We start from the raw sequence: 13,735 nt of genomic DNA on the forward strand, positions 1-13,735 counted from the left end.
CGAATCGAACTTATTGAAATTATAAACTGTAGTTAATATATGTGTATAATATATAATGCATGCTACAAAATGTTAATTGCCCGTGCAAGCGTTTCATGTTCCAGACTGTATTCATATATCATATTTAATAATCATCACCGCGAGAGACAATCTCTTTGCAGGTGGGCCGCAAGATAATGGTATGCTCATACTGTGCCGTATAGCAACCCTTGATGTCGCACAATGGCGGATAGGCCTCCACGATGCCCTTGTCACACAGATCCTTAAGTGCCATTTGGTATTTCGTAGCGCCTGCGCGATCCAGCCAACGTTTACAGAAAGCCAATGTACCGAAATGCTTGTTAATGGTGCCCAATAGCTGTTTGGATGACTGCAAACGCAGCGGCACAAATGGCAAATCAAAGTTCTTCATATAATGCGAACAGTCCATGTCATCGTGGACCAATCCACGACCCGTCGAGCCAAACGTCTCAATAGCATAGAACTCATCCTCTTCCATGCGCGTGGACTCACCACCCTTAACAATGGGCACCGTTTTGCCAGCATGAATACCTATAAGGAATGTTCAAGTTAACAATTTAATATACTCAATAGTATATAGATTATCTTGCTTACGGTACGGGCTAATAGAATGTCCGTTTAAATTACGTATAGCCTTGATCGGATAGGTCTTGCCATCCAGCTCGATTTCGTACGATTCCATTACCTCCTGTATGGCCGAGCCAACATCGCATAGACGCACATCAATGCCCGCTTCCTTAATGCCCGTATTGGTTGCCTCCTTCACCGCCTGCAGGAGCTTATCATACTTATTGTTAAAGGTCAATGTGAAGGCGCAATCAATGATGCGACCCTTGATGTGGGTGCCAAAATCAATTTTGCACACATCATCGTATTGCAGCACAGTAGTATCGCCCGCATTGGGTGTGTAATGTGCAGCGCAATGATTAAGTGAACAGCCAGTTGGAAAGGCCAAGCCAGCCTCCAAGCCATTCTCCCCAATCAATTGGCGAGCGGTATTTTCCAATTCTTCGCATATCTGGATCATGGTCATGCCTGGCTTGATATATTTTTGCATATATTGACGTGTCTGGCGATGCGCTTCGGCAGCTTGGCGGAGCTCATTGTAGATGTCGTTGTTCATGCGATCTAACGCACGCTTTTCCTCCGACGTATAGCGATCTTTGGCGGTGCGATCGTCGGCCATATCCTTCGGTATTGGATGATCCATTATCTGACCCTCCGGATAGTTGCCATTGGCAAAGAGCTCGGATATAGGTATGCTGGGTGGATCTGTTTGACCAGATTTTTTGCCTTTGTTCTTCTTCTTCATGGGTGGCACAGCGATTGGCGCTTTTTTCTCGGCTTCGCCATTGGTGGCGGCTTCAGATTCGCCACCCTCGGCGATTTTCTTTGCTGCGGCTTCTATAAGTATTTAACATATATTATATATTTATATATATAAATATTTAATATATATGTATATATTTATATGTGTATAAATATATATACATATATATATAAACATATATATATATATGTACTTATATATATACATGTAACTGCATGGTTAAAGGGACAGGTCACTCACCTTGTCTCAATTTTTTATTGTTCGGCTTTGGCTTCTTTTGTTTCTTGGCATCGTCGCTGCCGGCCACTACTGTTATGGCATCCTCGACATTCAATGCTTCCACAGCTGACATATTTAATGTATTTGCAAAAAATTATAAAATACACTTGCGGCTACTGAGCAATAATGGCGATGAAAGGAGAGCACGAGGTTAGTGATGTGTTGCTACCTTAAAAAACGATATATTTCATTACAACGATAACTTCAATCGCATGCTTGACTTAACATTAAATTTGGATACCGATACTAGTATGTGGATTTTGTACACATCGGATATACATATTGTTTAGCGCATTTACTTAGTCAATCCATTATCTTAATTCTTAATATTATTTTTGTACAGAGCCGGTCTCTGTAAAAAAAAAACCCCTAGCACTTACTAGCAATGCAATAAGAATTAGCGCCTGTAGAATTTCGCAATCATCTACCATAAGTTAAAATTAATTGTTTGCACACATATGTCTATTAGCCTTATAAAATATTTTTTTATTGTCTATTTCTGTCCTTATCGAATTTTTCATTCACAATGGTACACAAAATAGGGCCAACCCATTTAAGTGCTGCGACCACCCATAAATTGTGGTGGCTGTTCGATCATTGGTAGCTGTTTACTTTTTACGAAATGGATGAAATTCTGTTTCCCACGCAAAATTCGTTAAGCGACAATGATGATGGTGACTTAAAGTTCTTTAACACGGCCACAGAAAGCCGCAAAGACAGCGAAACATCAGACACAGCAGACGTCGATGGCAAGGACATCAAACCTGACGCCGACGCAGATGGTGATTCCGGCGAGCCATCTCAAAAGAAGCTGAAAACTAAAAAGGAGCTCGAGGAAGAAGAACGCGAACGCATGCAGTAAGACTTATGCCCATTCTCACGATAACTAGTTAAGCTATGCTTTATAGGGTGCTAGTATCCAACTTTACGGAGGAGCAACTTGATCGCTATGAGATGTACAGACGTTCCGCTTTTCCAAAGGCAGCAGTCAAGCGACTAATGCAGACCATAACCGGATGCTCGGTGTCGCAAAATGTGGTAATAGCCATGTCCGGCATAGCCAAGGTGTTTGTGGGCGAAGTCGTGGAAGAGGGTATGTAACCCATATTACAATCAGATGTCTTGTATTTATTCTCTGCCTTTTAGCTCTGGATGTAATGGAGCAGCAAGGGGAATCAGGTGCGCTGCAGCCAAAATTTATTCGCGAAGCTGTGCGAAGGCTACGCAGTAAGGGACGCATGCCCATTGGTCGCTTTCAGCAACCGTATTTTAGACTAAACTAGACTTAAGAAGTAAGTTAAAGCTTTTAGTTTTTGTAAGTGAAAAAATGTTTACTCCATATACAAAAAGCGTCTTTATTTGTTAAAACCTAAGCTAATCCTGTGTCCTTGCTTCCGCCTGCATCGTCTGCAGCACAATGTGCGGCACCAGATGGGACGAAGCATAATTGAGTGGAACCGTTGCCAGCGGCGCGCTGCCATCGGATGGAAAGTTGAGCTCCTGCGCCATTGGCATATCCCGATCGATCACGTCCTGAGCAATCAGAGTTTTTGTCTCCTCGTACTCCATACCCGCCTCTGGCTTGGCGCCCATTAGCAGCTTTCCTCGCTGCACGCCCATATATTGCGTGGCTTTCGCGTTGAGCGGCAGCTGGCCACAGGTGTCGGCGTGAACCTTTCGATGCGCCTGCAAATTGGAGATGCATGTGAAACGTTTGCCACAGTTGTTGCAAAGGAAACGTTTAATGCCCGTGTGAACAGTCATATGGGTTAAAAGGCTTTCCCGATATGGATACTCCTTGGGGCAGAGCTGCAATGAAAGAAGATGATAGCAGAACATGGGATTAATATTATGTGGAAAGTGGATCATTCTCAAGAATTTTCCTTAAAATAAAATACAGCCACAACCTTGTAAACACTCTGAATACCGAACTGTGAAATAGAGCTGTAAAAGGTTGTTGTGTAAACCTTATATTGGGACTGCCTTAACTTAAAAAAATTATTCTTGAACGAACCTAAAAATAAATAAAAACAGTTATATTTGATCTAAAAAAACCAAAATGTTATATTTACAAGTGTTCAAAATCTGTGGAACACGAACCCAGCAGGTAAATAAGATGTTTTCATGTGTGGTATTCAAACTTTACATTTTATAGTATCTCATCAACCCACCCTGTTGTATCTACATCATTATCTTCTGAATCTAACGGCTGAATATAATCGACAGAGCTGTCAAGAGCTGTTAAGATTTAACTGTTGAAAGCTTTAAGCTATCTATATTTATATCTTTAATTCAGTTTTTAGGCGCACGGTGCATTATTTTTAAATAATTTGAGACTAACAAGAAAGGTATTATATTTGGTGAAATTGCAGTCTACTTTACATATGTTATGCATTTATTGTTGCTGCACATAGTTTTATCCATTATATATTTAGTTTTAAATTTAAATAAAAATTCGAAGATGATGACAGGAATTATTGCTAACTGAATGCTGTCACAGCCGGTTTTTTTTAAATAACTGAAAGAATACATAATTAACAGCCAACAAAAGACACTACATCTTACTACCATCTTATCATTAACAGCAAATCTACTCGAAAGACACTGCTAGAGCTTAAAGCAAACGACGATTGCCCGCTTTAACATAAAGCCTTATCACTAACAGCAATTTCATACTCACATGGCACTTGTAAGGCTTGTTGTCCGTGTGACGGGTCTTCAAATGCGATTTGTACTGCGCCTTCACCTTAAACGTCTTGCCGCACTTGTCACATTGATACGGCGTCTCTGACTGATGCAGGAGCATGTGTGTTTTCAGTATTCCCGCTGTGGACAGTCGCTTGCAGCAAACACTGCACTCGTATAGGGGTACTCGTCCACATTCAGACCGTACATGATCCGAGAGAGAGGTGCGACCGGTAAATTTCTTGCCACACTTATCGCAGATCAGATTCCGTGGAAGATTGCGCGGCTCTTTGCGGGCATGATAGTTCTTCTCGTGATTCTTTAAGCTGTCATGCCCAGTCATATACTTGTCACACTTCTCACAGTAGAGTAGCTCTTTGTGCTGCTGATGGGCATGTTGGGTGGCTAACTCTTTGCTGGCGAAGAACAGATTGCAATAGCAAGGACATTTGTGTATTAGATTGCCATCCTTTCCGTGCACCTTCATGTGCGTCTCCAGACGTTTCTCTACCAAGTAGATTTTGCTGCAGATTTTACATTTAAAGACTTCCTCATCTAGCTTGGCATGTGCATCCGCATCCTTGAAAAGGTCGTTGACCGCCTGTTCGCTTAGCTTATGATCGTCGCGCAGATGCTTCTCGTATGGCTTCCGAATGTGATAGATTTTTACACAGTGTGGACACTGCCAGGTCTTTTCCATTTTTCTCAGCATTTTCAGTCGCTCTTTCAACTCTTTTTTGGTTATTTTGGCCACGCGGCGTGGAGCAGTTGTTGCCTCTTCCTGAGGCACAGGCGAGGCGGTAGCAGCTCCTCGCTTTCGATATTTTCGCTTAACACTGGATTTAGTTTGTGGACGCAGTTGCTCCTCTTCCTCACTGTCAGGTTCTGTTTCACGCAGTGCCAGTACATCCTCCTCCATGTGGTCCTCCCCATTCTGTTTGGCCATGGGCACAGCGGCAATCTCATCCAATATGCCCGTTGCATGTTCCACTTTTAAGTGCTCGTAGGGCTTCATACTCTCATCCTGGCTGAGCAGCACATCCAGCAATTTGTCTTTCTCATTGCTATATATGTCCAATCCATTATTGCCCTCCATTTTAACAAACGCGCTGGCATCCTGATACTCAAAATCGGGATCGATGGCTTCCTCTTTGACGAGAGCTGGGGGAGGTAGCTTAAACTGAGTAGCATCCGCTTCCTCGTCGCTGTTGTTAGGCTCAAAGTCGGGATACTCCTCGTCCGTATCGCTTAGCTCTTGGCTGCTAACGAACTCCTGTTTTAGTCGAATAGGTGCTTGAATTTTCAGCCTGCTGGCTAGGGGTACATCGTCATCGCTATCCTCTGAAGCTGGCACTGGACATTTCTTTGGTCTGCCACGCTTTCGCTTGACTACATGAACTGGTCCATCCGCCGGGACGGAAGCTGCAAATGAAACAGGGTTAGAACTGCGCTAAGCGATAGAAGCATCTGATTCACCCACAGCCTGGACGACAATTCCGTTGATGCTTAACCGGGCTGGAGGAGTTGCCTTGGCATTTCCCATCAAACTCGGCATGATGCTTAGCGCTACTCTCACGATCCGCGAAGCACTTGCCGCACAGCTGAAGAAGGGGGATGCAATTGATAATTAAACTGGTAAAAATTTACAGCTGGAAGCTTACCTCGCACTTGAAAAGCTGCTGTTCCTGGTTCACATTAAATTTGCGCTCCTGATGCGCCTCCTCGATGTGTGCCTCGTGCTCCACTTCGCTGCCGAACAGGCTATGGCACAGGCGACATTCGATATAGGCGCTATGGGTGATCCTCAAGTGCTCCTTCAACTGCTCCTCATGACAACATGTGTGCTCGCAATAGCGACACCGAAAGCCGCCCGGCGGTTCGTGTTTCTTCACATGCTTCACATAGCCGGCGAGCGATATTAATGCCTTGTTGCAGACTGGACAGTGAAGCTTCGGTATGCCGTCCGTTGTTATTTCCACAAGCATTTTCTGACCAGCATTCAACGATTGAGCTGCTGTAAAATTCGTTCAACATAGTTACTGTTGATTTACACAACCAAAAACATAGGACATATATTTTGTTTTTTTTTTTTTTTTTGTTATATACAAATGCAGCCCTGGTTTCGCGTGTAATGCAAAGTTGGGGAAGGGGAGAATCCAAGCAGCGCGGCTTAGACATAAATATTGAAGTAATTATGTTTGCCTTCATTAGACCTACCCATTTTCAATATTCAGAACGTTTTGAAGAGCTACATATGAATGCAACAATTATTATTGAAATGCAAGTGATTGAAGTTTTTTCTCCGTGTATATTTCTGTGATTTTTATGCACACTCTTATTTGTTGTTGTGTAGCAGCACTGTGAAAAAATTTAACTACTTGCGCTATACACTCAGCGAATACATATTAGTGATGAGTGTAATATGCATGTAACTGCTACGTGTCACGGCTACTCAGGCAGCAGTCGCAGTTGCGAATAGTGGAACATATAAGTTTTATATAAAGAAAATTAAACTGAATAAAATGTTGAAGATCCCAACTACTTAAGTAAACAGCAGCGATTTTTAAGCTATTAAGTGGATCTGCCGCAAAGTGAGTGAAGAGTTCTCTATTAACTGCAGCTGCTTCGCTTAACTGCCATTGAACAGCATTTGTAAAATTGACGGTAATATTGTTTATCATTTTATTAGATTTTAAGATGTACGTAATAAATTGTTGCAATTTAAAATAAACAAATGAGAAATACAATTTTTTTAACAAGTCATTGTATGTAAATTGTGGAGAACTGTTAAGTGCACAAGCTGTTAATTAAGTTCAATGTATAAAACATTTCTGTTATCTGCCATATGTACTGTTAAGTGACTATCGATTACGTGTGTGTTCATGGCGGTAATTTTAAAAAGCAAGGCATATTTATATACTGTGTAATAATTAAGAAGACTACACAAATACAATTACTTATAACGGCAAACTCGAATGTTGTGTTTTGTTTTATGCTAGTAAATGGCAAGCAAATCATATTTTAAGTAATTTATCTACCGAGTGAGATACGTTTCTGTTAACTGTTAACCGCTAACTGCTGTTAAGTTTTCTGTTAGCTACTGAAGTTGGGAAACCCATTAAAATAATAAGATTTCATTTTGGCGGCATTTTCAAAAAAGTTTCTCTTTGTATATTTGTTGTCAAAGTGTGTATTAAAAACTATATTACGTTAGCTTGAAGCATTTCACAAACCTTTTGCAACTTAAAAAATAATTACCATGTATATCACGCATACGCTCATTGCTAACCATATTATTTACACGTATTTACATTTGGGGTTCCGATTTTGGACTTGATTAAACTTTTATCGTATAAATTAGAAACTGATGGCCGTATTGTGCTCGATATCATAGCTGTGCATTTTATCAATTATTCTATTATTGATCACTTCCTTGACGTTGACAGACCAAAGGAAATCATAATGATTCCAGTCTTTGTAGGGTATACGATAGAGATCCGCACATGGGAGCAACGTTGCCAAATATTCAACATCCTCCACAGCAGACATATAATCATTATCGCTGTAGTACATATTTACACAACTATTGATATTCTGCACATTATAAGAAGGTGGCTCCGCTTGTCTGTAAATGATCTCGTTCTGCTCCCTGCCATGATCGTACTGTCGAAAATCGCCTGATGTGTACAGCTGAAGGTAGTGTATAATTTGTGTAGTCGACGCGCCAGCTGGATGCGTTTCACAAACGTCTGTTAGTAGAGTCTGAAGTTTTAATAAGTATGGAATCAGAATTAGTGCTGATAGGCGGAGTTAGCGGGAATATTACTTACATGATTTAGATGCCGGGTGCCCCAGCCACCAATGAAATCCAACAGGCCCGAACACAAAAACTTCAGCATGGAGCCCACCGAACAGACATGTTCACATAGAATCTTTTGAATACTTGTAATGGGCAACAGCTCCATGTTGCCTAGCACCCAGCTGAGTACCGACGGCGAGCCAAGCAACATACCACCCAATTTAGATAATATAAACGAATGGTTCCTCATGTAGGCGATTGGTGCCAGCAAGTGCACCGTTCGAACCTTGTCATTGTACCATGGCAGCGAGGACATGAGCACAAAGTAAGTTGTTGTGCCCTGTGAATGGGCAACAAAATGCAACGATTTGCTGTCACTCACAGCTAGGGCAAAATCCAACATGGCAGCCAGATCGTAGACCCCAATCTCATGCCAGCTGAATTTCCAGAAATCCGATGTGTCCGGATGTATATGCTTATGTTGCCGAGAATAGGTATTGCCTCTTGCATTGCCTAGCCAAACATCGTAGCCCGCATCGGCGAACATATAGGCAAGCGACGTCTCCGGTCCATTGATGATCCAATCATCAGAGGCACAGAGTATGCCATGCTGTAGAAATACCACAGGCTTCTTCTTCTCCTGTGTTTGATTCATCGCCTGCAACTTAGGAGAAGTGGGTATCCGATAGATCGTGAGTATATAGTCATCCGGCGTGTGGACTGTGTGCTCCTCCACAGGATAGTTGTGATTCGTTATGAGAGACGCCTACAAAGAAAGCGAGACATTTCATATTTATATATAGTAGATGGATACTATAGATAGTATTTGAGTAAATACAGTTGAACTTCCCTAAACCGAAAAAATAAAATTACAATTGCTGTTCTATTTCTGGGTTGCCTGAACTTGAGCAACGCTCAATATATTTTAAAATGTCTTTCTTTAATTTGAATTAAAAATATATATATTTTTATTTTATTTTTACAAATTTAATAAAACTTTAAAATGTTTTTTTTTTGTAATTTAATTTAATATTTTAGTTATTAATATATTTGTTATCGAAATTTTGCAATTATTTAATTTAAATTAAAAAATAGTTATACAATTTAATAAATATCTTTTTTTATTACTTACAAATTTAATAAAACCCTAAAAATGTTTTATTGTTTAATGTTTTAGTTATTAATATATTGGTTATCGACATTTTGCAATTAGTTTATATTAAGTGATTTATTATTTTGTTAAATATTTCAAACATATTTATTAATAATATAATAATAACAATAATAATAATAATAATAATATATTTTATTTCTTTATTAATTGTGTCTACTTATTTTGTGCATATTTATTTATTTATATAATCCTATATTTATTTACTTAATATGTGAAATTTTCAAATTTTTTGTTAGATAGTGTATATCATTTATGAGCTTAACAAAAACTCTTCTAAGCTTTTTATTTCGTTTGCCGAGGAAAATGCTTGAAGATCACACCACTTTTTTATTGCCGAAATATTTTACCCTAACATCACGTCAATATTTCGCAAACTTGATTGCGATCAAAGTTCAAGTGTTTAATTTTTATTAGCTTTTGCTACCCGCTAATGTTTCCCAGGTGGGTGTTTAAACGATCGTAAGATACTTTAGGTGAAAATGAAGATTTGTTGTTATTGCGCTCTCTACATCGCGCTCTTTTGCGGAATTCTCTGGGCCGATAATCGAAAACAAAAGCTTAACGAAGCGTTTCGTTCAGTTGAGAACGCAGCACTCACCAACAGAGTATATAGAAAAGCAACGGATGGCAAAGTCCAAGCACACGCAGCGCGTCATCAGCAAAACTTTGCCAGTGACAAAGACAGCGCAGCAGCAGAGCGCCGTTAGTGGAAGTGCGGCGTGTGCCATTCATTACTGTGAGGGGCGTGGCAGAAAAGTTTAGCAAGCAAAGCTCTGTTACGCTGATCGTAGGGGTTGTGGGCGGGCAGGCAGCGAGGCCATGCATGTTCGTACTTCAACTCTCTTATCAGAAAGAGCGCACATTTTATTAGGCACAATCAGCTGATGTGCGTAGCTGCTACTGTTGTTACTGCTGTTGTTGTTATTGTCAATCGGGTGATCGCAGCTGCTTTATGAAATTAAGTACGCAGCGCACATAAAAAGCACATATAGAACTAAATACATTAATGAAAAGAATAAACTATCCTAGACTAACTAAATTCAGATTTAAAGAACTTGTTGGAAATGTCATCGGAATGTGTCAAGTTTTTATTTAATTATTTATTTTATTTTATTTAATTATTATTATTACGACATATAATAGTATTTGTAATATTTATCTATTTTATTATTTATTTGGTTTAGTATTTATATTTTTAAAATTATTTTTAACTTCTACCCACAAATTTCTAACAGTGCAGCCCACATGATTCTATATTTCTGCATTTGCCTATTAAATAAACTTTTCTCATGTAGCTTTTATATATGTTATGTTTGGCTGATATTTTGGCTAATCAGACAAGTGAGCGGAAGAGGGGCCAAAATAATATAATATTATGCTCTATATATACTGGAATCTCTACACACTTATACATATATATATATAAATGATATATATTTATGTATGGGTTATTATGTCTTATTGTTGTTTTTAGTAGAACACGCGGTTCCACCATGAGAACTGGCACAGCCTAACTTTGTTATCAGCCACATTTATAATATGCGAGGGAGGTGCAAAATATATGACTGATATGGATGGGGAACATAAATAATTATATTATCAGCTGATCAAAGTTAAAGTTGGCAAATTTCCGGAATCTATCAGTCACGATATTAAGCTCTTGTAAAATTACTCATCAGCAAATGATCTCAGCTCTTATCTTTAGATCATTATGCCATTTCGAATATATAGTAAATACGTATATAAATAATCTTGAGTTGCAATCAGCTCATTCAATGCTATAATTTCATCATTTTCAACAGTCATTCTGCCTTACTTCTCTCTTTTCATTCAACTCTTTGTGTCTGTTATATGTATATATGCATATAAATAATCGCCGAAAGTAATTGATTAAGAGAGCAACTGTTTGACTGGCTGCTAGTACGCCATGTTTATTATGCCCAAGCCAAAGTTCACGATAATTATGAGTCAATTGCAAATATCTTATCGATATACAGGTATCACATATATATATATATATATATATGTATATATTGATACCCAATTGTCTGACATTTGCTACACAAATCGATAAGGTCTAGTTCCAACTTAAGAATATTTATTCGGCAAAGAGTTGTGCATAGATTGCTGGTTATTGGGAATATAGAAATGGTCTATAATTACTTTATAAATATTTCAGTTGCGCAATTTAATTTTGAGATTCAATTTAATTTAAGAGATACAAAGATTATGAGAACATTTTCTAAAGGAAGGAGTTACGGCAAAAAATGTTGCATTTTTTATGTCTTTTAATATTGATATATTTACCAATATATGTATGTATTGGTAACTCAAATAAGAACTTACTCATTTGATAAATATTTGACTTTAATTTAATTTCATTTGAAAGGCAATCGAAAAGTGCATCGAAGTTCTAATAAGCCGCTAGTCGAAAAAGCTTAGCCTTGGCCCTAATAAAAGATCTCAGCAAGCGAATATAAAAATTGATATATATATATATATAGATTTATACATAAAAAACGATTATGAAATATAAAGTATATGCAAATACTGGCTATTTTCCAAGCCTTTTAATTCATTCTAAAGCAAGCATTTATTTTTTATATGTGGTTTTTATAACCCAGTTACCAAAATGATAGCTAAAACTTGCTATTAATTTTAACCGTAAAGTAATGCAAGCTTCGTCTATTACCTCAAAGTCTTTTAAGGTTTATTACGCTAGGTAAGATACTTGAAAATGAAATGAAAATGAATGTGTAACACGTAAATATAATGAAATTTTACGAGCTGTAAAATATGAAGTATACGCTCGCTTGGCCAGTTGGCTGCAACTATTTTTCTTTCAGTTAGTACAAAGCTTGGCCAATTGCTTATTGGCAACTACACTTCGTAATTCGTCAGACTTGTTGGCCAACTCGAACTAAGGCTAACTAACAACTTACCGTTACTTTGAGGCCATCCACCGGTTCGATTTGTGCGCTTAACAGCAGCAGCAGCAGCAATGCCAAAAACAACATTTGCAGCATTTTGATGTTGTTGCTGATGTTGCAGCTGCCTGTTATTCGCCTTGTTGTTGCTGTTGTTGACTGTTGCATTTTAATGCACATATTTTGTAACTCTCATCCAAAGACTGACCCACTTGCCGAATATGTTGCAAGGCCCAGGTCCGCGTCGCGGCCTGTCCCGTTAGCTGCGGCAATAACTGTATATACCGAAAAAAGCCGAATCCAAAAACAAAATAGAAAAATATATAATTGTAAAAAATGCTTATAAAAATTGTGCCTCATTTTATAAACTTTTTATGTTTGCTACGATTTCACTTACACTTTTTCCCCAAAAAGGTTTATGCGCTGATAAGTTTCCTCAATCAGAAGGGGTATTTCAGCAGTGCTTATTGATCAGCTTATATATAATATATATTTATATGATTGCTCCTTGCTTGGCTTTGCTTTGTTATTAGTTGTGCGTAATTTAAATAATTGCGGTCAGTTTGATTTATTTTCGAGGATTTTTGTGTTTCGCCTATTTTTATTGTAATTCTAATTATTTTATTTTTGCTCAAGGGCACAGCAATATATAATTGAATGTGTGTGTGTTTGTGTGTGCGCTGGCGATTAACTTCAGGAAATTCGCACTCACACGTAAATATTTGAGCTCTGGCAGCTGATTACAATTGTTCTTGACGTCAATGTCTCCTCTACATATTTTGGTGAGCCGCAGGAAAACCTATAAATACATAACATAAGCACATATACCCTATAAATATATATATGACCTATATATGTATATATATATATATTATATATATATAATTTAATATACTAAACATAGCTAAAAAAAAATTGAATAATCATATTTTTGCGTGTGACAATTTTTTTTTAAGTCAAACTTAATCCCATCCATATAGCAATGATTCGAAACAAAGATTAATAAATGCTCTTTCCTTTATATGATAATATATATAAATAAATTATATATTTTATATGTATGTGTAATGTGTGTTAAGTGGGTTAAGCCCTATATAAAATCTTAGAAAACAAAAAAGAAAGAAAAGAAAAAGTCGAATGTTTCAGTCGGGCTCAAACGACTCCAAATACTCTTTCACGGGTTAAAATTATTAAACTTTTTAAGCATCAATGTTTTTTAGGAGAGGATGTTTTATAAAAAGGATGTCAGATAAAGGAAGGTATTTATTCAAATTTCTTCTAATTCTTTTGGTCACTCTGTAGAAAATATCAACAGTAAATTATAATTTTTTTGGTTTTTAGTTGAAGATAAAGTTTTCCCGTATCCCATTAACTTATTAGCTTGATAATTTTTACTGCCAGAGTTTGAAGGGTCTAGTCACAATATCAGGTACTCATAGACGAAAAAGCCAATACACTTTTTTTTTTCAATTTGTGAGCGGGTAAAATCATTTCTTATCAGCTAATATGCGAATTTTTCT

General features: G+C 37.9%; 4 protein-coding genes across 8 annotated transcripts; 1 reads left to right on the forward strand and 3 right to left on the reverse strand.

The window, feature by feature from the left end:
• Window positions 1–26: 26 nt before the first annotated feature.
• LOC111594691 (methionine aminopeptidase 2) lies at window positions 27–1,814 on the reverse strand. The gene is made up of 3 exons (XM_023308111.2): window positions 1,592–1,814; window positions 616–1,425; window positions 27–552 (listed from the first exon to the last, which is right to left on the reverse strand). Exons 1-3 carry the CDS (start codon window positions 1,701–1,703, stop codon window positions 125–127), a joined length of 1,350 nt encoding a protein of 449 aa, XP_023163879.1. The 5' UTR covers window positions 1,704–1,814; the 3' UTR covers window positions 27–124.
• Window positions 1,815–2,055: 241 nt separating this feature from the next.
• On the forward strand, window positions 2,056–2,961 carry LOC111594651 (transcription initiation factor TFIID subunit 11). Its single transcript, XM_023308050.2, has 3 exons — window positions 2,056–2,488; window positions 2,539–2,723; window positions 2,777–2,961. Exons 1-3 carry the CDS (start codon window positions 2,253–2,255, stop codon window positions 2,911–2,913), a joined length of 558 nt encoding a protein of 185 aa, XP_023163818.1. The 5' UTR covers window positions 2,056–2,252; the 3' UTR covers window positions 2,914–2,961.
• On the reverse strand, window positions 2,941–7,652 carry LOC111594648 (zinc finger and BTB domain-containing protein 41). 5 transcript variants are annotated; one of them, XM_023308044.2, is made up of 5 exons: window positions 7,574–7,652; window positions 5,977–6,329; window positions 5,796–5,916; window positions 4,311–5,737; window positions 2,941–3,439 (listed from the first exon to the last, which is right to left on the reverse strand). In XM_023308044.2, the coding sequence occupies exons 1-5, from the start codon at window positions 7,605–7,607 to the stop codon at window positions 3,005–3,007; spliced, it is 2,370 nt and encodes a 789-aa protein (XP_023163812.2). In that variant the 5' UTR covers window positions 7,608–7,652; the 3' UTR covers window positions 2,941–3,004. The 5 variants fall into 5 exon arrangements, with proteins under 5 accessions (XP_023163812.2, XP_023163813.2, XP_023163816.2 ...); XM_023308045.2 differs by having other exon boundaries at window positions 5,977–6,326; window positions 7,574–7,651; XM_023308048.2 differs by having other exon boundaries at window positions 7,549–7,627.
• Window position 7,653: 1 nt separating this feature from the next.
• On the reverse strand, window positions 7,654–12,711 carry LOC111594649 (lipase 3). The gene is made up of 4 exons (XM_023308049.2): window positions 12,613–12,711; window positions 12,231–12,490; window positions 8,146–8,880; window positions 7,654–8,077 (listed from the first exon to the last, which is right to left on the reverse strand). Exons 2-4 carry the CDS (start codon window positions 12,393–12,395, stop codon window positions 7,673–7,675), a joined length of 1,305 nt encoding a protein of 434 aa, XP_023163817.1. The 5' UTR covers window positions 12,396–12,490; window positions 12,613–12,711; the 3' UTR covers window positions 7,654–7,672.
• Between the last annotated feature and the right edge of the window lie 1,024 nt (window positions 12,712–13,735).

This window comes from Drosophila hydei, unplaced genomic scaffold, assembly GCF_003285905.1.
Source record: "Drosophila hydei strain 15085-1641.00,03,60 unplaced genomic scaffold, DhydRS2 tig00000149-arrow-pilon, whole genome shotgun sequence".
Lineage (NCBI taxonomy): Eukaryota > Metazoa > Arthropoda > Insecta > Diptera > Drosophilidae > Drosophila > Drosophila hydei.